This window comes from Cetorhinus maximus, chromosome 21 (assembly GCF_964194155.1).
Source record: "Cetorhinus maximus chromosome 21, sCetMax3.hap1.1, whole genome shotgun sequence".
Lineage (NCBI taxonomy): Eukaryota > Metazoa > Chordata > Chondrichthyes > Lamniformes > Cetorhinidae > Cetorhinus > Cetorhinus maximus.
The window spans coordinates 86158964-86185628 of record NC_135899.1 but is presented as its reverse complement, the minus strand read 5'-3'; the positions used below and the strand labels follow the sequence as shown (position 1 = coordinate 86185628).

The window sequence follows — 26665 nt, the reverse complement described above, 5'->3', positions numbered from 1 at the left end:
AATTGGCGAATAAATCCAAAGCCAGAACATCCAAGCTATACTGGTATTAGTAACTTGGGGTTATATGGAAGTTAATGGAAATACAATATAAATGCCTACTCCCCTCTCCGCTCCCCCCCATGCCAAGGCTCCATGGCAATGCCAGGCCATACGAAAAATAATGTAAGATACTCCCATTGAAACCTTTCACATCAAGAATCACCACCCCACCACAAATACCAACCCTCAGAGCAGGAGAATACACAATAAAACCTGGAATCAATTTGGGAAGAACTAGAAAATGAAATGGAATTGCTTATCTGGCTTTGCTATTATGTTACTGAAACAAACATTTAAACTAATAGGCTGCTCACAAATTATCACATCACCTTTCTTTCCTGTGTTTGAGTAAGTTATTCACACAGTCATCCATCTTGCTGCAGCTACTCATCCAAAGACAAAGAATCATGCCAACAATGGATTCCAGGCAGACATTTATTTGCATTTAATTGAACCAAACAGAAAAGCAACGCACATTAGCCAGCTGAAAAAAAATAAAAAGAGCAGAAACTCAGGCAAAGAGCTATATCTTTCTTCTCACAATGGAGGGAAAAAATCTCTCTACATTTTGATTACACTGTATTGGCAAAACTTTACAATTTGCTATATGTTTTGGCTATGAAGTCCACAACATCAGGAACGGATTTTTTTTAAAAAAAAATGATCAATACAGATGAAGGTAACTTTTAAGACTTCATTATACATATCTGAAAACATCAGCACTGATGGGGCACCATTACTTTGCACACAGCATACCTACCTAAAAGTCCTCCTGACAGTACAAGCCCATCATAAAGTTTTAATTTAGCACTAAATACATCTTTTCTATTATGAAAAATGTACAGCATATCAGTATCTATTGTTTGGATTATCTGTGGTACAGCTAACAACAGACCTGCCAGAGAAAAAAAATCCGTTAAAGTTTTCATAGAAAATGTAGAGAGGGGAAATTTAGGACTTTGAGCGCGACCTGGACCTAGAACGAGAGACAGATCTCGACACAGACCGAGAAGGTGAACATGACTTTGAACGTGACCTGGCTTTGGTGATCGATTTGGACCTGGAACGAGATTTAGATTTGGCCTTCGATCTGGACCTTGACCTAGAACGAGATGCAGGACTTGATTTTGACTGTTCATTAGAGTCTGATTCCCCATCCACTTCTTCACCCTCACCCTTAGTTTCTTTCTCTGCATTTGTTTTCCTAGCATCTTCCTCCTTTTCCTTTGATTCTGATCTTGACCTAGATCTAGATTGTTCCTTGTCACCTTTTCTCTTCCTGCTCTTACTGGTACTTTTAGTCTTGCTTTCACGTTTGCTACGCTTTTTGGTCTTCTCACTTTTGCTCCGACTCCTGCTCCGGCTTCTGCTCTCGCTCCTGCTCCTCTTCCTGCCTTTTCTTTTTTCCTTGCTCTTGCTGCGACTTCTACTCTTACTCTTCTCTTTGCTTTTGCTCCTGCTCCTACTTTTGCTCTTGCTCTTACTCTTATCCTTCTCTTTGCTTCTACTTCTGCTAGCACCTTTTTCCCCATCTTTACTCTTACTCCGACTTCTACTCCTCTCCTTACTAACACTCCTTTCTTTCTCCCCATTTTCATTTCTGTTCTCGGTTTTTTCTTCTCCATTGTCTTTAACCTGTTCAACGCTCCTGCTCCTACTTTTCCCCTCACTTCCACTCCTACTACTTGCTCTGATTTTCTTCTCTTTACTTCTGCTCCTGCTCTTGTTTTTGTTCTTGCTCTTGCTCACACTGCGACTTTTGCTTCTGCTTCCACTTTTGCTCCTAGAGTGCGTGCCAGACCTGAAAGAAAATGGATGGAAGTGTTAAAAATTTACTTAGAGGCACTCAAAAACAAGTATGCACTGTTGTAGCTAAAAGCTAATGATCTACATAATACATTTGTGACATAATTGATCTGTCCTAGCAGCATGACTTTCTAAAAAAGTTTAGTTGATAAAATGCACTTTACTGCCTCTCAGTCTCTGTAGGTCATTTCTGATCAAGCTGTTCCTGTGATCAATGAAATGTTAATGCACCAGACTGACGAGTGGTCTTAGTAAGAGCCAAAACTGAAACCGCCGCTCAACGATTTCAGTATTTCAAAGACACAACACGGTACTAGCATGAGTTACCATTTCAGCTTCCTTATCCTATATCAATTTATGCAAATGACAAATTTCCTCATCACCTATACAACTGCCCTGTAATTTTCCACATTTTTGCAATGATAAATCATTTGCTGTACACAATTTTTAATAACATTGAAAAAAATGCCAAGACCGTAGAAGTTGAAATGATCCAAAATTGTCAAGTGTCTTTTTCCAAGATTTTACATTTACCCTTATGCAGAAAAAATACATCCGCATCTCAGTCAATTTCAACAGCAAAGTATATCTCCTTCCATGTCAACTGAATGCTCAAGACTGGTTTCTCAACTTCAAGTAAAGACAATTCTGAAGCAAGAAATCCTAACCCAATACTTTGTCACGCACATAAATTGAAGTGGATCCGAATGATTGAAGTAAAATGAAGTGGTATTATGTACACACCGGGATTGAGATCGACTGCTCTTACTGCTTCCACTGTGGCTTCGACTCTTGTTATGAGAACGAGAACGATTTCTGCTTGGAGAACGAGATCTAATTTGTTTAAAAAAGGCATAGAAGGGAGAAAAATCATGTAGATTAAATTTAGTAGTACAATGACTTCCATTTACATAACACCTTTAATGTACTAACATTTTCCCAGATGCTTCATAGGAGTATTATCAGACAAAAACCGATACTGAGCTAAACAAGATATTAGAAAGGATAACTAAAAGCCGTGTCAAAGAGCTGGACTTTAAAGAAAGGCTTTAAAAGAGTGAGGAGAGTATGGAGAAATTAAGGGAGAGAATTCTAAAACTTAGGACCAAATTGACAGAAAATACAGCCATCAAAGTAGCAAGTGTTGGACACACACGAACCCAGAGCTGGAGAAACACACGAGTTCTCAATAAAGGCGTATTTACAAAGCATCTTTAATATAGTAAAATTTTGTAAGACACTTCACAGAAGTGCAATCAGATAGAAAGAAACTAACATCAAGCCAATGGAAGAGATATTAGTACAGATGCCAAAGGTATGGCTGCCAATGGTAGGGGGAAGGTAAAGGAGATGCACAAAAAGCCAAAGTTGGAAGAATACAGGATTTTTGGAAGGTTGTAGGTTGGAGAAGGTTACAGATACACAGGGGCAAAGTCGTTGAGGGATATGAATGATGTATTAGAATCTTAAAACTGCGGCGTTGGTAGATGGGGAGCCAACGTAAGTCAGTGAGAGGAGGTGATGGGTGAACAGGACTTGATATAATTTAGGAAGGACACAGGCAGCAGAGTTTTGGATGAGCTCGATTTATGAAGGTTGGAAAGAAAATGGGAGGCCAGACAGAACAACATTAGCACAGTTGAGTTTGGAAATAAATAGTTTCAGCAGCTGATGGATTTAGGCAGGGTTGAGACAACAATGTTACATTATTTGAAATTAACAATAAAACAATCAAAGCATAATTTAAAATTAATACTGGCCAACCAGAGTGAGTGATAACAGTGAATGTTTGCTGCATCGTACTTGGAACATGCAGGAAGCATCCTACACAAGCTATTTAAAAAAAAATAGCAAAAAGAACTTGGGGTAGTTTTGATATTTAGGTGGGAGGTTTTAAATCTTTTAAAAGCTGAAGTTTTTAATAAGACCAACAAACCCACAATTCTCTCTCAAAATTCACTAATTTTGACAAACTCTCATGTCATTCCAACTTCAATTTTAAATTGACCCAGAAATACCTCGAACGGCTGTGGCTCCTGGAGTATGAGCGGCGTCGTCGTGACGAAGGCCTGTCTTCAACCAATCTGATTTTTCTGCCATTAACTTCTGTGCCATCCAGTTTTTCAAGTGCTCTTTTCATATCAGAGTAGGACTTAAATTCAATTACACCTTCATTCTTTCTTCCTTTGTGTGCATCTGCATATGTAACTTCACCTGCTTGACGCATATAATCCTACAAAAGTACAGTACAATTTCATGTTTTCTTTTACTTTTCATTCAACACTTCCTATTTCATTACGTCCAACAAACAGAACCGTTGACAAATTTACAACTTTTAGCAATGCAGCTGAACATATTGTATGCAATGATTATAGGAATTTTAGAATTACTAGTCAGCTGTATAAAAATAATATTCATCTGGTATACTGTACTTGTACTAATTATTCTGAACTAAGTCAAGCTCATTCACAAAATATCCTCATAACTAAGTGCCAAATTTTCAAATACATTTTCTCATAGTGCCAAGACTCTGAAATGGGATGTGAACAAAAAATGTGTATTAGTCTTGCATTAGTGGTTTGGATGACAAGTCTAATCCAATGTAATTTGCTATGTGAATGTTGATTACACCCATTTCAGAAAAAGCATCTGGCTAAAAATTGAATTCCAGGTGATAATTGCTCATGACGTATTTTACTTTATATTTTAAATATTTCATGTTTCTCACTAGAAACAGGGAAGTAATCATAGCTTAACCAGATTATAATACTCTTATGAACACTCCTGACACTTTGTATTCCATTGGGCAGCGTATGCTTTTGCTGACTGCCTCCTGCCCTCCAGCAACAGCCATTATCCTAGCTAAAACTGATAATCAATACTAAAAATATCAGTAAACACCTAAAATTTATAAACCATGTTCAACATTTTAAATGGTACATTTAAGTGCATCCATCATTAATCCTGCTTCTAAACTTGAACCTTACATACTATTCCAGTGGTTCTTATGTAGGCACTTTACCTTCAGAAATGAAATCCACCTGATGTTCCACTGTCTACTTTTATGGCACCATCACCACAAGGATTGCAGTGGTTCAAGAAGGCAGCCAACCATCACCACCTCAAGGCAACTAGGAATGGGCAATAAATGAGGTCGTGCCATCATCACCAACATCCCGAGAACAAATAAAAATATTTTTGGGTACTACAATTTCCATTTTTGCCACCCCTTTCAACTTCCTTAAATCTAGTGTAATTTTCATGTTAGTGCTTATATTATTCACATTTATTAATCCTTTCAAACATAGCTTTAATTGTGTACAGATAACACCTCAGCCATCAACCTCATTTCTACTATACAGACCCAGAAACTCATATTGCAAATTATGTTTAAAAATTAGGAGGTCATAGATCAATGTTTCAATCATTGGATGGTGCATCATAATCAGGCGCTCACATAGAAATGACTCTTGCAAAACAATTTAGCAAGGCATGGTTAATATTCAAAGCATTTTAAAAAAACCCAATTATCTCCCCATCCCTTTAAAAGCCATTAACTTTTGCTGGGATATGTCTTAAGGAAATCTGCCACCCTCTCAACTCTGTCTCTTCATGACAGCCCCAACGGTAGCATGGGCCATCACAGCTGAACCTGACCCAGCTCTCATCTGAATTCCACACAGGTGCACTTTTCAAGACAGATCACTTAATAGCGACCAGAAGAAATCAGGATGATTGTCCCCTATTGAAGCCAATTGTGCTTAGGACAATTACAATACCTACATGCTCATGTCACTATTGCTGAATCAGGTAACACAAGTGATTGGGTAACAAATATGGGAATTTATGATCTACATGGTTCAATTACACACTTTATTTACAGTGAGTCATTTGCTTATTTAAATCATGCCAACATTCTATTTTTCAAGAGCGAAGAAATAAAATAACTACATTGATAGGTTACATTTTAGATTTTTGAGCGCTAAGATCACACTTTGCCTAACTGGGAAGTTTTTAAACTAAATAAAGCTAAATGTTACATGTTTAACAAGCAATCTAATCCCCTACAACTAAACTTTGACTCAGAATATTTCCTTGCTTTGTCTACTATAAGCTACTTGAAGTTTAAATCCAGGTTACACATGAAGCTTTGAAAACCTCCTTTCCCCCAAAAAGGAATATTCAGCACATATTTTTTGACAAATCTTTCTCAGTCATACAGGATACAGAACAAACCTTTAAATCTTGCCAGCTGCACCGACTAGATAAATTTTCGACAATAAGCCTATATTCTGTACGAGTTGGAGGTCCATATCTGTCTCTTCCAGATCTTCTATAACCATAACCACCTTTAAGGTGACAGGTAAATACAACAGTAATATTTTAACTACTGTACATACATTGATTTTAAATCCCCACTAAAAATAGGTACATTGATAAAATTACAAACACGACATCTTAATGTTAACATCTCATCCCAGCAATTTAAACTAAACTATCACCCCATTACACTATAAAAATTAGCATTACTTTCACCTTCATAAATTACTTCATATATCAGAAAGTATTGTATTAGAGAATTAAACATTACAAAATTAATTTTACATTTAAAGATGCTAAATACTATTTTAATAGAATCAAAAAAAATTATACAAGCATGCATAATAAATTACATGAAAATGATAATGATTTGATAAAGTAACCAAACCACTAAACCAGTTACCATCTATACTTACGGTGAAAAATGGTTTTCAGAATATCTGACATGAAAAAGATTTCAGGCACCTATTTTCAGTTTTATCACATCTGCCTCTAACCCTTGGGGTCCTCACCACCCAGGTCTAATGGCAAGAGTAGCAGTCGTCACATGGCTTCCTTAAGGTCAGCCAAAGGTCAATGGTCTTAGGTCTTAGAGCCACTCATGGAAAGGTAACCCAAGGCCAGCAAATGGAACAGGCAGTCATCTTAGCCTCAAAGGACTCTTTTAATTAAAACATTGAGGTCTTTGTTAAGACTATGGTATCAACAATCACAATGAAAACATCGATTCAATATAATTTTAAATGAGTTACTATAATAACTTGAATAAAAATCGTCAAATAATGAACATTAAGTATATGTGAATATTAAATACAAATTCCGAAAAGACAGTTTTTAACATGCAAATTCTTTAAGTTATTACGAATGTAAATTGCTGCTAGTTATTCTATATGACCAATTCAGATTTTGTACAGTTTGACTTATTTCATTGAATTACATTAAATATTTTCAAATTATGACTAATAAAGTGGAAATGCTTACTGCGTTGAGAGGTATAACCACCATCCCTTCGAGGACCTCTAGCATGTTCAACGATTACTCGCTCCCCACAAAGTTCTTTACCATTCAACTCATAAACAGCATCATCTGCATCTCGAGGATCATCAAATTCAACAAAGCCATACCTATAATGGAAAAACAAGGAATTTAAAATATTTTTCACCACATCTAAAACTTAGCAGGCATATAGAAATAAACGTAGCTCTGGACTATCGACAGATATAGACTGCAAATCTCAAATCTGGTAGTCAAATGGCAGAAAAAGAGGGGAAGCTACAGCACCTGCACAAACAGAACTAAAACACTACACTGATTTGGAATGCCCTCGGTAATGGTAACAACGAAATTCAAAGGATTTCTCCTAGATCCAAGGTCTTGCAGAAACCTAACACAGCACACGGGAGTTAAGATACAAGTGTATGACCATTTAGCTGGCCTGTCAGAAATTCCCTGTTTTAGTAAAGGAGTTAACTATTTGAATTAAATAGCTTGATACTTCACTAAAATAGCAGAAAGAGGATTTTCTGATGAATGCCGCTTAATAGCTTCAAAGACTAGGTTTACCTTTTCAACAATTTCTTTCTTAATTATCATAGTAACTTGTAAATTTTGACTTCCACTATTACCCTTGGTTTTCTAATGCATTATAAACATTGCATAGTAACCCAATATAACACATTCTTAAATGAAGTAACAAAGGGATGAAGTGCAGTAGATGTACATTTTGAAAGTTTCCTATACAGACATATTCAGAAAATAGCACACAATCTAATAAAGGGACAATGCTAGCTTGGATTTGTAATAGGCTAAGAGATAGGAGGCAGAAAGTTGTGAATGGATGTTCTTCCGATTGGACAGAAGTATGCAGTCAACCCCAAAACCCCCCCTCCCTGCCCCCTGGAGTCAATATTGGGATCATTGTTTTACTTGTATATAAAATTTCCTGGGCATGGACATTGAGCATCCTTCAGAGAGTAACCATGGTGTTTCTATTCTTTGACACAAACTGGGCAACACAGTAAATAGCATGATAGTTGCATACTTCAGGACATGAGCAGACTGAAGAAATGACAGTTGCAATATATTGATAGGTTAAGTGAATGAGAAAAAATATGGCAAATAGATTTCAATGTAGGTAACTGAAAGATCAACCACTAAAAGAGGATAGAGCAGGGTACTTTCTACATGGTAGAAAAACTAGAAACATTGGCGGTTCAATGAGCTTTGGGTGTCCAGGTACATACATCATTAAGATGTCATGAACAGGTAAAGAAAATAATCAAAAAGGCTAATGGAATGCTGGCCCTTATACCCAGAGGATTAAAATACAAGGGGCAGAAGTTATGATACAGTTATACAAAGCTCTGGTTAGACCACACCTTGAATGCAGTGAGCAGTTCCAGGTACCACACTTTAGGAAGGATATATTGGCCTTAAAGCAAGTGCAGCATAGATTTACCAGAACAATACCTGGACTTCAAGGGTTGAATTATGAAGCAAGACTGCACAAACTAGGACTGTATTCCTTGGAAGTTAGAAGGTTAAGGAATGATTTGATTGAAGTCTTCAAGAGATTAAGGGAAACAAAAAGGGTAGATACAAAGAAACTACTTCCTCCGTTTGTTTGGAGAATCTAGGATGAGGGGACATAGTCTAAAAATTGAATGAAACCTTTCAGGACTGAAATTAGGAACACTGCTTCACATATGCAGGTGTAGAAGTCTGGAATTCTCTGCCTCAAAATGCAACTGATGCTAGATCAATTGTAATTTCAAAATATAAGATTGATAGATTTTTGTTATCCAAAGATATTAAGGAACATGGAGTTAGGTCACAGGATCAGCTATCATTGCACTGAATGATGGAACAAATGGCCTACTCCTGCACCTCAGTTTCTAGTCCAGGTAAATGTGAAATGATGCACCTTGGGAGTAACAACATGGAGCGGCTGTATAACGTAAAAGATATATTTTGACGCAAAAGCAGGGAGACACGAGGATGCATTTTCTCAAACCCTGAACACAATAAGTAGGCCCCTCAAATCTGTTTTGGCATTCAATGAGATCATGGCTGATCTGTGACTTAACTCCTTAAAGGTGGCAGAGCAAGCTGATAAGGCATTTAAGTAAAAAAGTACACTTGGTTTCAAAATGGGGCATTTTTAATTTTAGTGATCAAAGACATTTCAGAATCTTGGAAGTATTTAATGCTGTATGCAGAATTTTAAACAATTATTCTGCATGTTTGCTTTGTCAGTAGTGAGACAGTGGAAAGTAACAACTCCAAGATTGTTTCAAATAATGTATCAATAGGGAATGGTCATGTTGCTTGTCTGATATCTAATGCTGGATGAGAAGTTTTTTCCAACAGTATATTGAAAGACCAAAGCCATTGTATTTGGTCCACACCACAAACTCTGTCCCCTAACCACCAACTCTACCCTGCTCACTGTCTGAGGCTTAACTGACCATTCACAGCCTTAGCATCCTGTTTGATCCCAGATGAGCTTCTGGCCAAAATCTGCACCATTACCAAGATCTTCCACTTCCATCTCTGTAACAGTGTCCATCACCCACCCACACCTCAGTTCATTTGCTGAATCTCTAGATTTCACTATTCCAATACTCTTCTGGTCGGTGTCCTAGCTTTGCCTTCCATAAACTTGAACTCATTAAAAACTCTGCTGTTCATGTCCGAACTTGCACCCAAGTTCCATTCATGCACTACCTCTGTATGCGTTGACCTACAACTAGCTGCAGCAACATCTCAACTTTAAACATCTCATCCTTGTTTTCATGGCCTCTCCCCTCCTTATCTCTGTAATCTCTAGTCCTACAAGCCTCCACAATCACTGCACTCCTCCAATTCTAACCTTGTACACTTCCTGATTTTAATCACTTCATTATTGATGACTGTACTTCTTGCTGCCTGAATCTCAAGATCCCTTCCCAAGCCTCTCCTCTCTACCTCTCTCTCCTCCTTTAAAATACTTCTTCAACCTTTTCTTCTGTGCTAATATCTCATGTGGCTTGGTATCAAATTTCATTCAATAATGTTCCTGTGAACCATCCTGGGACATCCGACTTCGATAAAGGTGCAATAAAAATGTAAGTTGTTAAGTTTCTGGGATCAACATCCCATGATTCAAGACCACTTTAACCTTTTCCTGTTTGAGATCAAGTTTATTTCATTAAAACATTAATTATAATATAATTAAAATAAAATAGAATTACAAGAACATTATACTTCAAATTTCTCAAAAGGATTGTTTCCAGATTTTAAAAAAAGTCACATTATTTGAGTTTGCCAGGAGTTGTATTCCTTGCTGTTCAATGTCTTTTTTTTTGCTAACATCACGGCAGTAAATTACATCAGATATAGGTGCCTGGATAAAGCAAGAAGCTGGGAGAGAAAGAGGTCACAATTAGTGCACATAGCTATTTTATTATCTGATACAGAACGAAGAGCACGATCAAAAACCTGATAGTTTCTAATATGTGAAGGGATAGGTGATGATGGCTGTGCTTCACAGCTTATTTCATTGTGAAAAAATAGGTATGGATCTTTGGTCTGTGTCGGGGCTTTATCTTTTAAAAAAGTGCAAGCCCTTCAATGGGTTAGGTGGTACAAACTCCCAGCGCACCAGGTAGGGAAAATAACATGTATAGCTGATGGCACATAATTTAGGCAATAATAAAACTTTGTAGCTAGATAAAAAAAAATTAAAAAATCAATATCATGGTAAGTCTAACCATGTTCACAGCTAGCTCACGGATTTTAAAAGGAGATATATGTGTACACTAGCCATAAAATTAGTGGCAGAGAGTGCCATAAAACTACCCCTTCACCAGAAATGACAACAAACATGTATTAAATCCATACTCGTAGTGTGCTGCTATGGAATACTTATACCCACAACTGTTGTACAAAAGCTCTGGGACCAAGTCCTGGTATATAGCAATATCCAGCTGTTTATATGGATTTAACATAATCAGAACCTGGAGTGAAATTTAAGAATGTAATCTTGCCAGTCATTTCATGGAACTAATAGGAACAGGTGAGAAGAGCCAGACACCAAATACCAGCAAAATTGCTAAAAGTTCTGAGAAAGGCCCTCAAGCTAAAATCAGCAACGTATTTTTAAGATATTGACCAACATGCTTAGAATTGGCAGTGTTTATTTCAGGAGGGGAGTATTGGCAGCTTTAAACTGCCCTTAGATAAAGGCAAAATACTGCGGATGCTGAAAATCTGAAACAAAAACAAAATATGCTGGAAAAACTCAGCAAGTCTGACAGCATCTGTGGAAAGACAGCGTTAGCGCTCTGAAGAGTCATACGGAGTCGAAACATTAACTCTGTCTTTCTCTCCACAGATGCTGTCAGCCCTGCTGAGTTTTCCCAGCATTTTTTGTTTTTGTTTAAACTGCCCTGCTCTTCTTCAAAATAGTGCCAGGGATCTTTTACATTTACCTGAAAAGGCAGATGGGGCCTTGATCCAAAAGATGGCACCTCCACCAGTGCAGCACTCCCCCCTCACTTACAGCACTGGAATATCACCCTCTAACACTCCTGACTCTGGAGTGGGACTGGAACCCATGACCTTTTGACTCAAGAGGCAAGAGTAGTACTACTGAGCCACAGTAAATATCTTCCTTAGTTCTGATGAAGAGTCATACGGACTCGAAATGTTAACTGCATTCCTCTCTGCAGATGCTGTCAGACCTGCTGAGTTTTTCCAGCTATTTGAGAGGGTTGTCCAGAGTGGAGAGACTGAGTAGTTTGGGCCTATCTTCCTTGCAATTTACAAGAATGAGAGGTGATATCACTGAAAGCTATCAACTTCTTCCAGGGCTTGGTAGAGTAGATGCTGAAAGAATGCTTCCCCTGACCAGGGAGTCCAGAAGTAGAAAGTCACCAGCTCAGAATTGTCCATTTAGGACTGAGGCAAGAAATGTTTTCACTCAGAAAGGGACATTTATCATCTTATACTAGATGCTAGTTGCAAACAAAACAGAACGAAAAATAACCAGTAACGGGGAGGAAAGAAACGGAAAATGCCGGCTCTTTTTCTCTAATGGGGACAAATCCAAGTCATAAAACTACAAAACAAAATAAAAACAGAATTACCTGGAAAAACTCAGCAAGTCTGGCAGCATCGGCGGAGAAGAAATCAGTCAACGTTTCGAGCCCTCATGGCCCTTCAGCAGAACTGAAGCATAGTTTCAACAAGGGAGAAATATAAATTGGTTTAAGGTGGGTGGGGGGGGAAGAGACACATTGAGGGTGTGGTGTGAGCAGATAATCAAAAGATGTCAGAGACAAAAGGGTCAAAGAGGTGTTGAAGGTGGTGGTCTTTGTCTGAGAAAAGTGCTAATTAAGAATGCGAGACAGGATATTCAAAGTACAGCTCTAGTGGGGGTGGGGTGGAAAGACTAAAGGTTTTAGTTTTAGATTTAAAAATAATGGAAATAGGTGGGGAAAGAAGAATCTATATAAATTATTGAAAAAAAAGGCGGGTGGGGGGGGGAAAAGAAACGGGGTGGGGATGGGGAGTTTAAGATCTAAAGTTGTTGAATTCAATATTCAGCCCGGAAGGCTGTAAAGTGCCTAGTCGGAAGATGAGGTGCTGTTCCTCCAGTTTGCGTTGGGCTTCACTGGAACAATGCAGCAAGCCAAGGACAGACATGTGGGCAAGAGAACAGGGTGGAGTGTTAAAATGGCAAGCGACAGGGAGGTTTGGGTCTTTCTTGCGGACAGACCGCAGGTGTTCCGCAAAACGGTCGCCCAGTTTGCGTTTGGTCTCTCCAATGTAGAGGAGACCGCATTGGGAGCAACGAATGCAGTAGACTAAGTTAGGGGAAATGCAAGTGAAATGCTGCTTCACCTGAAAGGAGTGTTTGGGCCCTTGGACGGTGAGGAGAGAGGAAGTGAAGGGGCAGGTGTTGCATCTTCTGCGTGGGCATGGGGAGGTGCCATAAGTGGGGGTTGAGGAGTAGGGGGTGATGGAGGAGTGGACCAGGGTGTCCCGGAGGGAACGATCCCTACGGAATGCCGTCAAGCGGGGTGAAGGGAAGATGTGTTTGGTGGTGGCATCATGCTGGAGTTGGCGGAGATGGCGGAGGATGATCCTTTGAATGCGGAGGCTGGTGGGGTGATAAGCGAGGACAAGGGGGACCCTATCATGTTTCTGGGAAGGAGGAGAAGGCGTGAGGGAGGATGCGCGGGATACGGGCCGGACACGGTTGAGGGCCCTGTCAACGACCGTGGATGGAAAACCTCGGTTAAGGAAGAAGGAGGACATGTCAGAGGAGCTGTTTTTGAAGGTAGCGTCATCAGAACAGATGCGACGGAGGCGAAGGAACTGAGAGAATGGGATGGAGTCTTTACAGGAAGCGGGGTGTGAGGAGCTGTAGTCGAGGTAGCTGTGGGAGTCGGTAGGCTTGTAATGGATATTGGTGGACAGTCTATCATCAGAAATTGAGACAGAGAGGTCAAGGAAGGGAAGAGAAGTGTCAGAGATGGACCATGTGAAGATGATGGAGGGGTGGAGATTGGAAGCAAAATTAATAAATTTTTCCAGGTCCCGACGAGAGCATGAAGCAGCACCGAAGTAATCATCGATGTACCGGAGAAAGAGTTGTGGGAGGGGGCCGGAGTAGGACTGGAACAAGGAATGTTCCACATACCCCATAAAGAGACAGGCATAGCTGGGGCCCATGCGGGTACCCATAGCCACACCTTTTATTTGGAGGAAGTGAGAGGAGTTAAAGGAGAAATTGTTCAGTGTGAGAACAAGTTCAGCCAGACGGAGGAGAGTAGTGGTGGATGGGGATTGTTGGGGCCTCTGTTCAAGGAAGAAGCTAAGGGCCCTCAGACCATCCTGGTGGGGGATGGAGGTGTAGAGGGATTGGACATCCATGGTGAAGAGGAAGCGGTTGGGGCCAGGGAACTGGAAATTGTTGATGTGACGTAAGGTGTCAGAGGAATCACGGATGTAGGTGGGAAGGGACTGGACAAGGGGAGAGAGAAGGGAGTCAAGATAACGAGAAATGAGTTCCGTGGGGCAGGAACAGGCTGACACGATCGGTCTGCCAGGACAGTTCTGATCGTGCCAGTACACGATCGTGTCAGCCTGTTCCTGCCCCACGGAACTCATTTCTCGTTATCTTGACTCCCTTCTCTCTCCCCTTGTCCAGTCGCTTCCCACCTACATCCGTGATTCCTCTGACACCTTACGTCACATCAACAATTTCCAGTTCCCTGGCCCCAACCGCTTCCTCTTCACCATGGATGTCCAATCCCTCTACACCTCCATCCCCCACCAGGATGGTCTGAGGGCCCTTAGCTTCTTCCTTGAACAGAGGCCCCAACAATCCCCATCCACCACTACTCTCCTCCGTCTGGCTGAACTTGTTCTCACACTGAACAATTTCTCCTTTAACTCCTCTCACTTCCTCCAAATAAAAGGTGTGGCTATGGGTACCCGCATGGGCCCCAGCTATGCCTGTCTCTTTATGGGGTATGTGGAACATTCCTTGTTCCAGTCCTACTCCGGCCCCCTCCCACAACTCTTTCTCCGGTACATCGATGATTACTTCGGTGCTGCTTCATGCTCTCGTCGGGACCTGGAAAAATTTATTAATTTTGCTTCCAATCTCCACCCCTCCATCATCTTCACATGGTCCATCTCTGACACTTCTCTTCCCTTCCTTGACCTCTCTGTCTCAATTTCTGATGATAGACTGTCCACCAATATCCATTACAAGCCTACCGACTCCCACAGCTACCTCGACTACAGCTCCTCACACCCCGCTTCCTGTAAAGACTCCATCCCATTCTCTCAGTTCCTTCGCCTCCGTCGCATCTGTTCTGATGACGCTACCTTCAAAAACAGCTCCTCTGACATGTCCTCCTTCTTCCTTAACCAAGGTTTTCCATCCACGGTCGTTGACAGGGCCCTCAACTGTGTCCGGCCCGTATCCCGCGCATCCTCCCTCACGCCTTCTCCTCCTTCCCAGAAACATGATAGGGTCCCCCTTGTCCTCACTTATCACCCCACCAGCCTCCGCATTCAAAGGATCATCCTCCGCCATTTCCGCCAACTCCAGCATGATGCCACCACCAAACACATCTTCCCTTCACCCCGCTTGACGGCATTCCGTAGGGATCGTTCCCTCCGGGACACCCTGGTCCACTCCTCCATCACCCCCTACTCCTCAACCCCCACTTATGGCACCTCCCCATGCCCACGCAGAAGATGCAACACCTGCCCCTTCACTTCCTCTCTCCTCACCGTCCAAGGGCCCAAACACTCCTTTCAGGTGAAGCAGCATTTCACTTGCATTTCCCCTAACTTAGTCTACTGCATTCGTTGCTCCCAATGCGGTCTCCTCTACATTGGAGAGACCAAACGCAAACTGGGCGACCGTTTTGCGGAACACCTGCGGTCTGTCCGCAAGAAAGACCCAAACCTCCCTGTCGCTTGCCATTTTAACACTCCACCCTGTTCTCTTGCCCACATGTCTGTCCTTGGCTTGCTGCATTGTTCCAGTGAAGCCCAACGCAAACTGGAGGAACAGCACCTCATCTTCCGACTAGGCACTTTACAGCCTTCCGGGCTGAATATTGAATTCAACAACTTTAGATCTTAAACTCCCCCTCCCCCCATCCCCACCCCGTTTCTTTTCCCCCCCACCCGCCTTTTTTTTCAATAATTTATATAGATTCTTCTTTCCCCACCTATTTCCATTATTTTTAAATCTAAAACTAAAACCTTGTTAGTCTTTCCACCCCACCCCCCACTAGAGCTGTACTTTGAATATCATGTCTTGCATTCTTAATTAGCACTTTTCTCAGACAAAGACCACCACCTTCAACACCTCTTTGACCCTTTTGTCTCTGACATCTTTTGATTATCTGCTCACACCACACCCTCAATGTGTCTCTTCCCCCCCCACCCACCTTAAACCAATTTATATTTCTCCCTTGTTGAAACTATGCTTCAGTTCTGCTGAAGGGCCATGAGGGCTCGAAACGTTGACTGATTTCTTCTCCGCCGATGCTGCCAGACTTGCTGAGTTTTTCCAGGTAATTCTGTTTTTATTTTGTTTTGGATTTCCAGCATCCGCAGTAGCTTTCAGCTTTTTGTTTTTATCATAAAACTACATCCACGCATGTCCTGCACAAAGGGCTGCAGAATGCAGAGGCCGCGCACGCGCACACACCCCCACGCGCCCCCCACCCTCACACACCCCCACGAGTCTGACAGCGCGTGCACAAGAGCAGCGCGCGCTGCGCGGACACGCGCGGCACTCGTTTGGCGCGCGTGACGCAGCTCCAGCCCTCCCCAACAAAGAACAGCAGCGAGAGAAAGGGGGTGGGGGGAGAGAGAGAAAAAACGAATTAAAAAAACCACGAGGCTTCCCCCTCGCTCCTAGAGACGGAGGTACGGCGCCGGGCCCGGGTGAAGCCGCATTCATCACCCCGACCCAGGTAGGTTTTTTTTTTTGGGGGGGGGGGGGGGGGGGGGTGGGGGGGGTTGGTGATCGGAAGAATGAGCCGGGGCCTTCCCCGGGACGGAGGATCTGCCCCGCCTCCCCCCTCCCCCCACAAACCTCCTCCCTCCCGGGGCGGGGGGGGAAGGGGGCTGAGGGGCGCTCGCCGCTCAGGCGCCATTTTCTTGGCGGCTGGTGTCTGAGCAACTCACCCGTTCTTGATGTCCACCTCCAAGATTTTTCCGTAGCCCTTGAAGAAGCGCTCCACATCCCGCTCCCGGGCCTGGTAGCTGAGCCTGCCGATGTACACCCGCGGCATGTTTTTTTTTCCCTCTCTCTCTCTCTCACACACACACACTCTCTCACACAACACACGCTGCCGCGCTTTCACAAAGTCACCGTTGCTCCAGCTCCCTCGCTGGCTGCTGCTGCTGCCGCCGCCGCCGCCGTGCGTGAGCACGTCGCCCCACCCCCCCGGCCGTAAGCGCGTCGCCTTACGTCGCGGCTGTCACGTGCACAGATTTGCATAAAGGGCGCCTCTCCGGTGTTTCAATTTTGTTGGGACCCCCGAGGATCAAAGGAAAGGAATAATTATCGCGTTTTTTTTTTGGAGCGCCTTTCACGACCGCAGGATGTCCCAAAGTGCTTTACAGCCAATGAAATGCTTTTGAAATGTACTCACTGTTGTTGTTCCTCATTCCAGGCGGAGATGACTATGGCCATCATCTGGGGTGTTTGGTAGGGTTCCAGTGGGTATGTGGGTGACCCGTTAAGGTCGATCTGTGCCCGGAAGGTCAGCATGTGAAGCCACGCTGTTGCAAAGGAGGAAAAATGGCAGCTAACTTATGGACACCAAGCCCCCAGACACAACAATGTGATTCAAACCCCTTCATGGACTTCAATTCTGAAGGAGTCGTCTGGACTTGAAACGTTAACTCTTTCTCTCCACAGATGCTGTCAGACCTGCTGAGTTTTTCCAGCAATTTTTGTTTTTGTTCCCTTCATGGACTTCGCCACCTCATCTCTAATCAGCTCCAGCCCCACCACAAACCTCTGTGATAACCTCGCTCATCTAATTCTGGACTATTGGATCTGCAATTTTAATTGCTCCACCATTGGTGGCTGTGCCTTTAGCTGCCTAAGCCCTGGGCTCTGGCATTACCTCCCTACACTTCTCTCTGCCTTATTTTCTTCTTTAAGACACTTCCTCTTTGACTAAGCTTTTGGTCACCTGTCCTATATATCGGTATCTAGAATAGCAAGGGTACTAACACCAAGCCCTAGAGATCGCATATAAACTTTCCTACAGTCCAAGAAACAACTGTTCACCACTATTCTCTCAGTTTCCTATCACTCAGCCAATTTTGTATCCATGTTTATGTACACCACATCAACCACGTTCACCTCATCAAAAAACACAATTTATTAAACGTAATTTGCTCTTAACAATTCCTTGCTGGCTTTCCTTAATTAATCCACATTTGTCCAAGTGACAGTCAATTTTGTCCTGAATTATCGTTTCTAAAAACTTCCCCACTACCAAGGTTAAACTGACCTGTAGTTGCTGGGCTTACCCTTACACTGTTTTTGAAGAAGGCGTAACATTCACTACTGTTCTCTGGCACTGTTCCTGTATCTAAGGAGGACTGGAAGATTATGTCCAGTGCCTCCCACAATTTCAAACCTTATTCCCTCAGTATCCTTGGATGCATCTCATCTGGTGCTGGTGCCTTATCAACTTGTAAGTACAGCCAACCTTTCTAATACATCCTCTTTTATCAATGTTTAGGCCCTCCAGTATCTCAACTACCTCCTCCTTCATTATGACTTGGGCAGCATCTTCTTCCTTGGTAAAGACAGACGCAAAGTACTCATTTAGAACCTCAAGCATGCCATCTCCTCCACGTGTAAATCCCCTTTTAGGTTCATTACCGACCCCACTCCTCCTTTTACCACCCTTTTGCTATTTATATGTCTATAGAAGACTTTTGGATTCCCTTTTATGTTAGCTGTCAGTCTTATACTCTTTCTTAGCTTATTTATTTCTTGACATCCACCTAAACTTTCTATACTCAGCATGGTTCTCCACTGTATTGTCCTTGTGACATTTGTCATATGTCCCCTTTTTTGCTTCATCTTACTCTCTATCTCTTCTGTCATCCAGGGAGCCCTCCAATTTGTTTGCCCTACATTTCCCCTTCATAGGAATGTACCTTGTTTGTACCTGAACTAGCTCCTCTTTCAAGGCAGCCCATTGTTCCATGACCGTTTCACCTGCCAATCTTCGATTCCAGTTTACCCAGCCCAGATCAGGTCCTACGTAATTGAAGTTGGCCCTTCCCAATTGATTATTTTTATTCTGGATTGTTGTCTTTTTCCATAGCTAACCTAATCCTTATGACATTATGATCACTGTCTCCTAAATATTCCCCTACTGACACGATCAACTTGACCTACCTGGTTCCCAATAACCAGACCCAGCAATGCCTCCTTCCTCTTTGGACTGGAAACAGGCTGATGTAGAAAATTCTCCTGAACACACCCTAGAAGCTCTTTCCCCTCTCTGTCTCACCTCTTCAATTTGGGTGATATTCTGCACAATGGCCCTCGATTCTTTGCCTAGATTTTTCATTAAAAATGAATAGGTTTTAATGAATTGAGTGTCAGCTGTGCCTCAGTTGGTAACACTTACCTATGAGTCACAAGGTTCTACATTCAAGTCCCACTCCAAGACTTGAGCACAAAAATCAAGGCTGACCTACAGTACTGAGGGAGTGCTGCACTGGAGGTGCTTTTTTTTGGATGAGACGTTAAACTGAGACCTGGGCCTGAATTTTTCAGGAGGTGGGCTCGGTGGGAGCAGCCTCCATTTTATGTGGGCGGGCCAATTAAGGCCTGCCCAGCGTAAGGCCCGAGCCATAGTGCTCAGCACTACCTGTGCGGGCAGGGGGAGGACGAAGAGTCTGGGCCAGCGCTCTTTCGCGCATGCGCGCAAAAGAGCACTTCAGTCTCCCTGAGGCACAGAGCTGCCTCAGGGAGATTGAATCGATGTTGAAATAATTAAATAAATGGAGAAAAAATCTAATTAAACATTTCTCCTCATGTGACTGTGTCACGTGAGATGGGACATGTTTGTATATCTCGGAAATTTTAAAAAATTTATTTAATAAAAGCTTGTAAATAAAATAAAATCCCGCTCGTGGATGAGGTTTCCTAAAAAACACAAAGGCCGCTTGGCCTTTTCGCCTGCCCGCCAACCTTAAGGTTGGACAGGCATCGTTAACAATGACATTAATGACTTCCTTGATGGCTTTAATAGGTTGTTTATATATTGGCGGGCACGCAGCCGACTCCGGCGCGCGCCCGCCGAACAAAACATCGTGAGACAGCGCAACGACATTGGGACGCATGCCTGACGTCATCGTGTGTCATTTTACACGTCAGCATGTCAGGCCTGCCCCCACACGCCGACTGAAAAATCCTGCCCCTGATCTGCCTATTCGGGTGGATGTAAAAAATCCCATGCCACTTTTTTGAAGAAGAGCAGAGGAGTTCTCCCTGGGGTTCTTGCCAATATTTATCCCTCAATCAACATCACAAAAGAATGGATTATCTGGTCATTATCACATTGCTGTCTGTGGGAGCTTGCTGTGCTCAGATTGGCTGCTGTGTTTCCTATGTTACAACAGTGACCGCACCTCAAAAGCACTTCATTGGCTGTAAAGTGCTTTGAAACATCTGGTGGTTGTGAACAGTGCTGTATAAATGCCAGTCTTTTTTTAAATTATTTTTTACTAAACAAAGCTTACAGGGTAATGTGACCGTTGCTGTGCTTCATAGTCCATGGGGTAGAATTTCACTCTCAATGATGGATGAAAGGTGATTGGAACAGATCAGCCGTCCAAGTTTCTCTTCCATTGTCTTCAATGCAAAGAAAAGTTAAGTGGGATGCATGACGAGAAGCAGGCTGAATACCATCTTTTCTGTCACTGCCCAAAAGTGAAAATTGATCCCATATGTTTTAGGAGTGTTTGAATTTGACAATAAAGTCGGATGTCAAATAAGGTGAGGAAATAATTCTGGATAAACAACAGTCGGTGGCATTATCTCATGGGCTAATCCACAAATTATAATCATCTTCTATTAACCAGCAATGGAAATTTAAGGAGAAATATTAAATAATGTTTTGGATTTACAGCAACATTTCTTTAAGGCGAATCATGTTTCACTTACAATAAATTCATAAACCTTAATTAAAAATTCATAGCATGTTCTACCGTTGATAATACAATTAAAGTCTACATTTATCATGGTACGAGTATAAACCCAGCTGCATTGAAAGTCACGATAAACAGACTTTTTCATTCTTTAAAATAGAGAAGTTCCAAGCATTCATAGATAAAAATCAAACATTTTCAAAACTCCAACCTAAAAGGACAGGTAGGTCTATGGTTAAATGTTAGCTACTTATAAATAGAGTTCTACTGTAGCCTGAAATAAACATTATTCAGTAATTTTTACTTAACCTCATCTTCCATTGGTCTCCAGCTGAAGGGTTCCCTTTGGTTCACATCCCCTCCATACATGTACTTCATTGTGGTATCCTGAGATGTAGGCATACATAAATCCAAGGCAACCTATGAATCAAGATAATTATTCAATAGGTGGAAAAATAAGGAACTGCATGAATAAGTTGCCCAACTATTAGTAAAAGAAAGAAAGACTTGTGCCTTTCATGATCTCTTGGCTTCTCAGCATGCTTTACAGTACTTTTTCAAGTTTAGTCACTGTCATAATGTAGGAAACACGGCAGCCACTATGTCCACAGCAAGGTCCCAGAAACACCAATGAGTTAAGTGACCAAATAGTCTTGTTCAGCAATTTTGGCTGAGCAATTAATAATGGCCATGATGTTAATAGAATCCAAGTCAGTGGTGAAGTCAAAGCTGTTATGATGCAGCTGATGATGTGTGCCAGGCGGATCAAATCCACGAAGGAAACTTGATCACGTGGTCACAACGATTTTGCAATTTGTATTTGATTTCGAAATGCGTGCCCTGAATTCAATAGTAATAAGTCCAACAAGACTCTAGAGTTTTCTTTACAAAACTAAATTAAACATTTATTAACAAAAGAAAAGATTCCAAGCACATGCATGGGTCTACAGATTACTACTATAACAACCCCTAATTAATCTGGCTTCCAGTTACACCCCCCCCCCTTCAAGGCAACAGTAAACAAAACGATTGATTTTAAATAGATTCCAGCCAGTCAACACAATACCCTGGACAGTTGAACTCAAAGTGGCTTTTCCCAGTTTCGGTTTCTGTAGACATCAGCTTAATGCACAACTACTGGAGGCTTTTCACACTTCTGGTAGATTTTACAATACCTTTCCTGACACAGCCTCATTTCCCTTTTTATATGTTTCTCCCTTTTAATGAAAATTGCTGTTGTTCCCTTATGTCTTTGGGACTTTAGTTTTCTCATAATATAAATAATTGCATGATGCTAATATTATAAGTAACCTTTGCGAAAAATAAACACACTGCTTAGCCTAACTTCTCTGGCTAGGTGTAACATCCTGCCATCTCTTTGAAATTCAAAGTACCCTGATTTATCTAAAAATGCAAATTCTCCTCACCTCACATTCTAAAACTTCAGCCATGCTTACGTATTTAGCATTTCAAACCTGGCTTCCTTTTGCTGAATCAAAGCCTCCAGACCAGCTGTCTCCAATTCAATTAAATCCCCCCGCACACACAGAAACTATCCAAACCCCACTATTAGCCTACTTTTACAGTAAATCACAATAATATGAGATTTATTACACCTTCGTGACAGCACCCCCCCCCCCCCCCCCCCACCCCCAACTCCTTACGAGGAAATGAACCGTCAGAAGAATGTGCACAAATTTAAACATCTCCCCTGGGTTTTAGGTTAGTGGTTTTTTTCATCACCAGAGCTTTCCTCAGCACCTGATGTCTCTTTTTTAAAGTCCAGCTTTTGAAGTCGGTACTCTCTTGTCTCTTTCTTTCTCTCTCTCCTCCATTGCTAACTTTTCCCCCTGGAGATCAAGTTTTCGCATTTCCATTTCTTTTTTGAAATAATCTCTCTTTTACCTTTTCTTTTTCTGCTGCTTCTAGTTCCAGTTTTTTCATTTCCAAATCTTTTTCTTTTGCCTCCAATTCAAGTTTTTTTCAGTTCCTTTGCTTGTTCAAATTCAAGCCTCTTCATTTCTAACTGAAGTCTCACTACCTCCAGCTGTGACCCAGTAGTGTCAGGCATCACTTCCAACTTTGATGCTGTGCTATCACTTCAACTATGTCTGTTTTCTTTGCCCCTACATGTAACCTCAACTGCAACTTAACTGCCAACTCTGTTAACTTACCCTTAGATACTTTTTGTAACCCAACCAGAGTTATATCTTCTACTTCCAAAAAAGTTTTAGCCATGGATACAGCACTTATGCAGTCTCACCACTTTAAAAATCCCTCACACCAACTCCTGAATTCAAAGTGCTTCTCGTCCTCGTCACCTTAAGATTCACCAACTCCAAACCAATCAAGGAATTTCAAATATGCCGGACAAGCCCCCAATTTGTTATGATGCGGCAGATGATGTGTACCAGGCAGATCAAATCCACGATCGAAACTTGATCACGCAGTCACAACGATATTGCAATTTGTATTTTATTTTGAGGTGTGTGCCCTGAATTCAGCAGTAAAAAGTCCACCAAGACTCTAGTTTTTTTTTACAAAACTAAATTAAACATTTATTAACAAAAGAAAAGATTTCAATCACATACATAAGTCTATAAATTACTACTATAATAACTCCTAAAACCCTTAAATAAACTGGCTTCCAGTTACACCCCCCCGTTAAGGCAACAGTAAACAAAAAATAGATTTTAATTAGATCCAGCCAGTTAACACAATAGAATTCTGGGCAGTAGAATTCAAAGTGGCTTTTCCCAGCTTCGGTTTCTGTAGACAGCAGCTTAATGCACAACTACTGGAGGCTTTTCACACTTGTGGTAGATTTTACAATGCCTTCCCTAATACACAGCCTCATTTCCCTTTATACATGTTTCTCCCTTTTAATGCAAATTCCATTGTTCCCATAGGTCTTTGGAACTTTACTTTCCTCATAATATTTATCATTGCATGGTTCTAATGTGAGAAGTAACCTTTGGAAAAAAAAAACACACTGCTTGGCCTAACTTCTCTGGATAGGTGTAACATTCTACCATCTCTTTGAAATTCAAGCTATCCTGATTTATCTAAAAATGCAAGGGTAGAATCTTCAGCTCGATGAGCAAGGGCAGGCCCCGCTTGCTGAGGCGTAAAATGACACGGGGTTACGTTGGGCATGTGTCCCAACGTCACCGCACGTCATGCAGAGTGCGTGCCCGCCGACCTTTCAAAGACCTATTAAGGCCATTTAAGAATCAATTAAATCATTGACCTGAGCTGCCCGTCCAACCTTAAGGTTGGCGGGCAGGCGAAGACCCCAGGCGGCCTTTGCATTTTTCATGGAACCTTATGCATGGGTGGGATGAGGTTTCATGAACGTTTTTAAAGTGTTGTAAAATTTTTTATTAACGTTAATGGACAGTTCATATGAAAATTCCTTCCAATTTTTTTCTCCCTTATTCAATGTTTTATATGTAAAACTAATCTCCCTGAGGCAGCTCTGTGCCTCAGGGAGATTTCTGTGCTCTTTCGCACGCGCGCGAAAGAGTGCACTCCCCGACTCAACCTACTCCCCCCAACTGCACAGGGAGCGCTCAGAGCTTCTGGGCGCGCGTCACACTGGGCAGGTCTTAATTGGCCTGTCCACATAAAATGCGGCACCCAGCCGATCAGGGACACCGATGGGCTGCGTGCCCACCCCCATACAACCCCCCGCAACGGGGAGAAAATTCTCCCCCAAATTCTCCTCACCTCACATTCTAAAACTTCAGCCAGGTTTACGTATTTAGCATTTCAAACCTAGTTTCCTTTTGATGAGTCAAAGCCTCCAGACCATCTATCTCCAATTCAATTAAATCACTCACACACACAGACACACACCACTATTAACCTACTATTACAATAAATCACAATATTATTATGAGAATTATACTTTTGTGACAAAATCAAGACATAGACCTTTTCTTTACTGAGAGTTTCTTGACTTTGTTCAGTCTCATAGCTCTCCACACACTTAGTATCTGAGCTATCCCCTATTTGTAGACTCTTTTGAGAAAACAAAACAACAATAAATTAAACAAAAAATCAATAAATCAGAAGGGATGACGGCCCTGTTGGGGCACTGTAACTAAAACAAAACATCAGAGGAAGCTTACAAATTCAAATTCAAATATAATTTCTGGGGGTGATGATGCACCCAGCCCTTGCGGTGCCCACCGATCGCGGAAGGCCTCTAGTGTACAGGTGGACATTGCGTGCTCCCTCTTCAGGTCCACTCGGCCAAGGAAGAAGGGCAGATAGTTGGGTCAGATGACCCGCTCGACTGCCCACTGCCTGGAACTGTTGAAGGCCGCCTTAGCCAGACCCAAGAGCAGGCTTATGAGGAGATCCTCCTCCCTTCCCACCCCCTTCCGCATCAGGTGACCAAAGATCAGGAGTGTGGGGCTGAAATGCAGCCAGAAATTGAGGAGCACATCCTTCAAATAAGGGAAGAGGGGCTGCAATCTATGTAAACGTGGAACATGGACTCTTCTTGGCCGCAGAAAACGCATGCGGCCTGGGAGTCTGTGAACCACCTTAATGGGACTGTGCATGCAACACTCTGCATGCCAGGTCCCCAGTGGAAAAAGGGAGGACCCCCTCATAGAAAGCCCTCCACTGTGGACCTCCCCTAATGCCAGATGGCAGGACAGAGCACCATAGTGTGTCCTGACGGTGGAGGAAGGCAGGGAGGTGGAGGGTGTGCAGTAGCAGGCCCTACAGGAAACCATTCACGCCGAATGGAAAGGCACGGAGGAATATCCGTGAGAAGGCTCAAATTGTGGGGCTGCGGGTTCAGAGGGAGGTGTCAGAATGCAGGACCAATGTGAAATTCCGTCTGAACTGGGGTCAGTTCGGACGGAAGTCCACCACTTGCTTGAGTCGCCTTGACGCCACAATCACCATTGGGTCCGAGCATCTCACCGTCTTAAGGCTGTGGATGGCTTTTTCCATGAGCTGGACATTAACAAACCCACACCAGACAAGTTCTTGCAGCGTTGTCCAGCCCGCTCCTCTGCCATCCAGCATGTCCCCGACTCTGGTCATCCCAGAAGCCTGAGCCATCTCTTCCGTCAGCCATCAGAATCCGTATTGATGGAGGTGCAGATTCCTGAGCAGCGGCTGCCTGACGATAGCTGCTACTCCTGACAGGAGAGAGCTCCAACATGAGGCAGCCAAGTTCCAGACTTTGATTAGTTCTTTGTAAAAGACAGGCAACTCCTGCAAGGAAGTATGGAGATCCATAGTTGAGGCTGTGCACCTAGCAGAAGAAATACATCGCCAGGGCACCCCATTGGGGAGGGGGCTCAACATAAAGGTATCATTGCAGGATCTGGAGATGAAAGTTGCCATCAGGTATAGGAGCAAGAGCGGCCCTGGGTGAAAACAGTGCGGAGAGAGAGTGAACAAAGTGCAGGGGAGAGAGACAGAGGCCCCACTATCAGCAGCAGGAGCAAGAGCGACGGCCTTGGGTGTAAAAGTGCGGAGAGAGAGAGAGTGAATAAAGAGCGGGGGAGAGAGACAGAGACCCCCACACAGCGATTCAAACCAATACAGAAAACAAAGAGTGATGTCACAGGAGGGCAGGCATGTGATTGGCTGGTGAGTATTTAAAAAGCTTTTAGCTTTGTTTTGGGTTTAAATTAGCAGCTGAGTAACTATAACTTGTTAATTCTTATTAAATTAGTAACTTAAAGATAGGGGAAAATGAAATAAATGATAAAGGTAAAACGACAAAAAGGAGCGAGAGCAGAGCGACTGTATAAAGAGT

General features: G+C 42.4%; 1 protein-coding gene across 2 annotated transcripts; it reads right to left on the bottom strand.

Annotated features, from left to right (window-relative positions):
• Positions 1 to 456: 456 nt before the first annotated feature.
• On the bottom strand, positions 457 to 17026 carry LOC144696096 (uncharacterized). 2 transcript variants are annotated; one of them, XM_078567356.1, is made up of 6 exons: positions 16873 to 17026; positions 7147 to 7289; positions 6082 to 6194; positions 3864 to 4078; positions 2590 to 2679; positions 457 to 1840 (listed from the first exon to the last, which is right to left on the bottom strand). In XM_078567356.1, exons 1-6 carry the CDS (start codon positions 16977 to 16979, stop codon positions 991 to 993), a joined length of 1518 nt encoding a protein of 505 aa, XP_078423482.1. In that variant the 5' UTR covers positions 16980 to 17026; the 3' UTR covers positions 457 to 990. The 2 variants fall into 2 exon arrangements, with proteins under 2 accessions (XP_078423482.1, XP_078423483.1); XM_078567357.1 differs by lacking the exons at positions 7147 to 7289; positions 16873 to 17026 and adding an exon at positions 6582 to 6825.
• Between the last annotated feature and the right edge of the window lie 9639 nt (positions 17027 to 26665).

What these genes read in the sequence shown, in the direction of transcription:
- LOC144696096 (XM_078567356.1), bottom strand. Translation starts at nt 16,979, where the DNA reads ATGCCGCGGGTGTACATCGGCAGGCTCAGCTACCAGGCCCGGGAGCGG. An exon ending in GAGGTGGACATCAAGAACGG is followed by an intron (nt 7,290 to 16,872) that starts GTGAGTTGCTCA and finishes TTTCCATTATAG; the next exon opens with GTATGGCTTTGTTGAATTTG. An exon ending in GCAGCTGGCAAGATTTAAAG is followed by an intron (nt 4,079 to 6,081) that starts GTTTGTTCTGTA and finishes GTACTTTTGTAG; the next exon opens with GATTATATGCGTCAAGCAGG.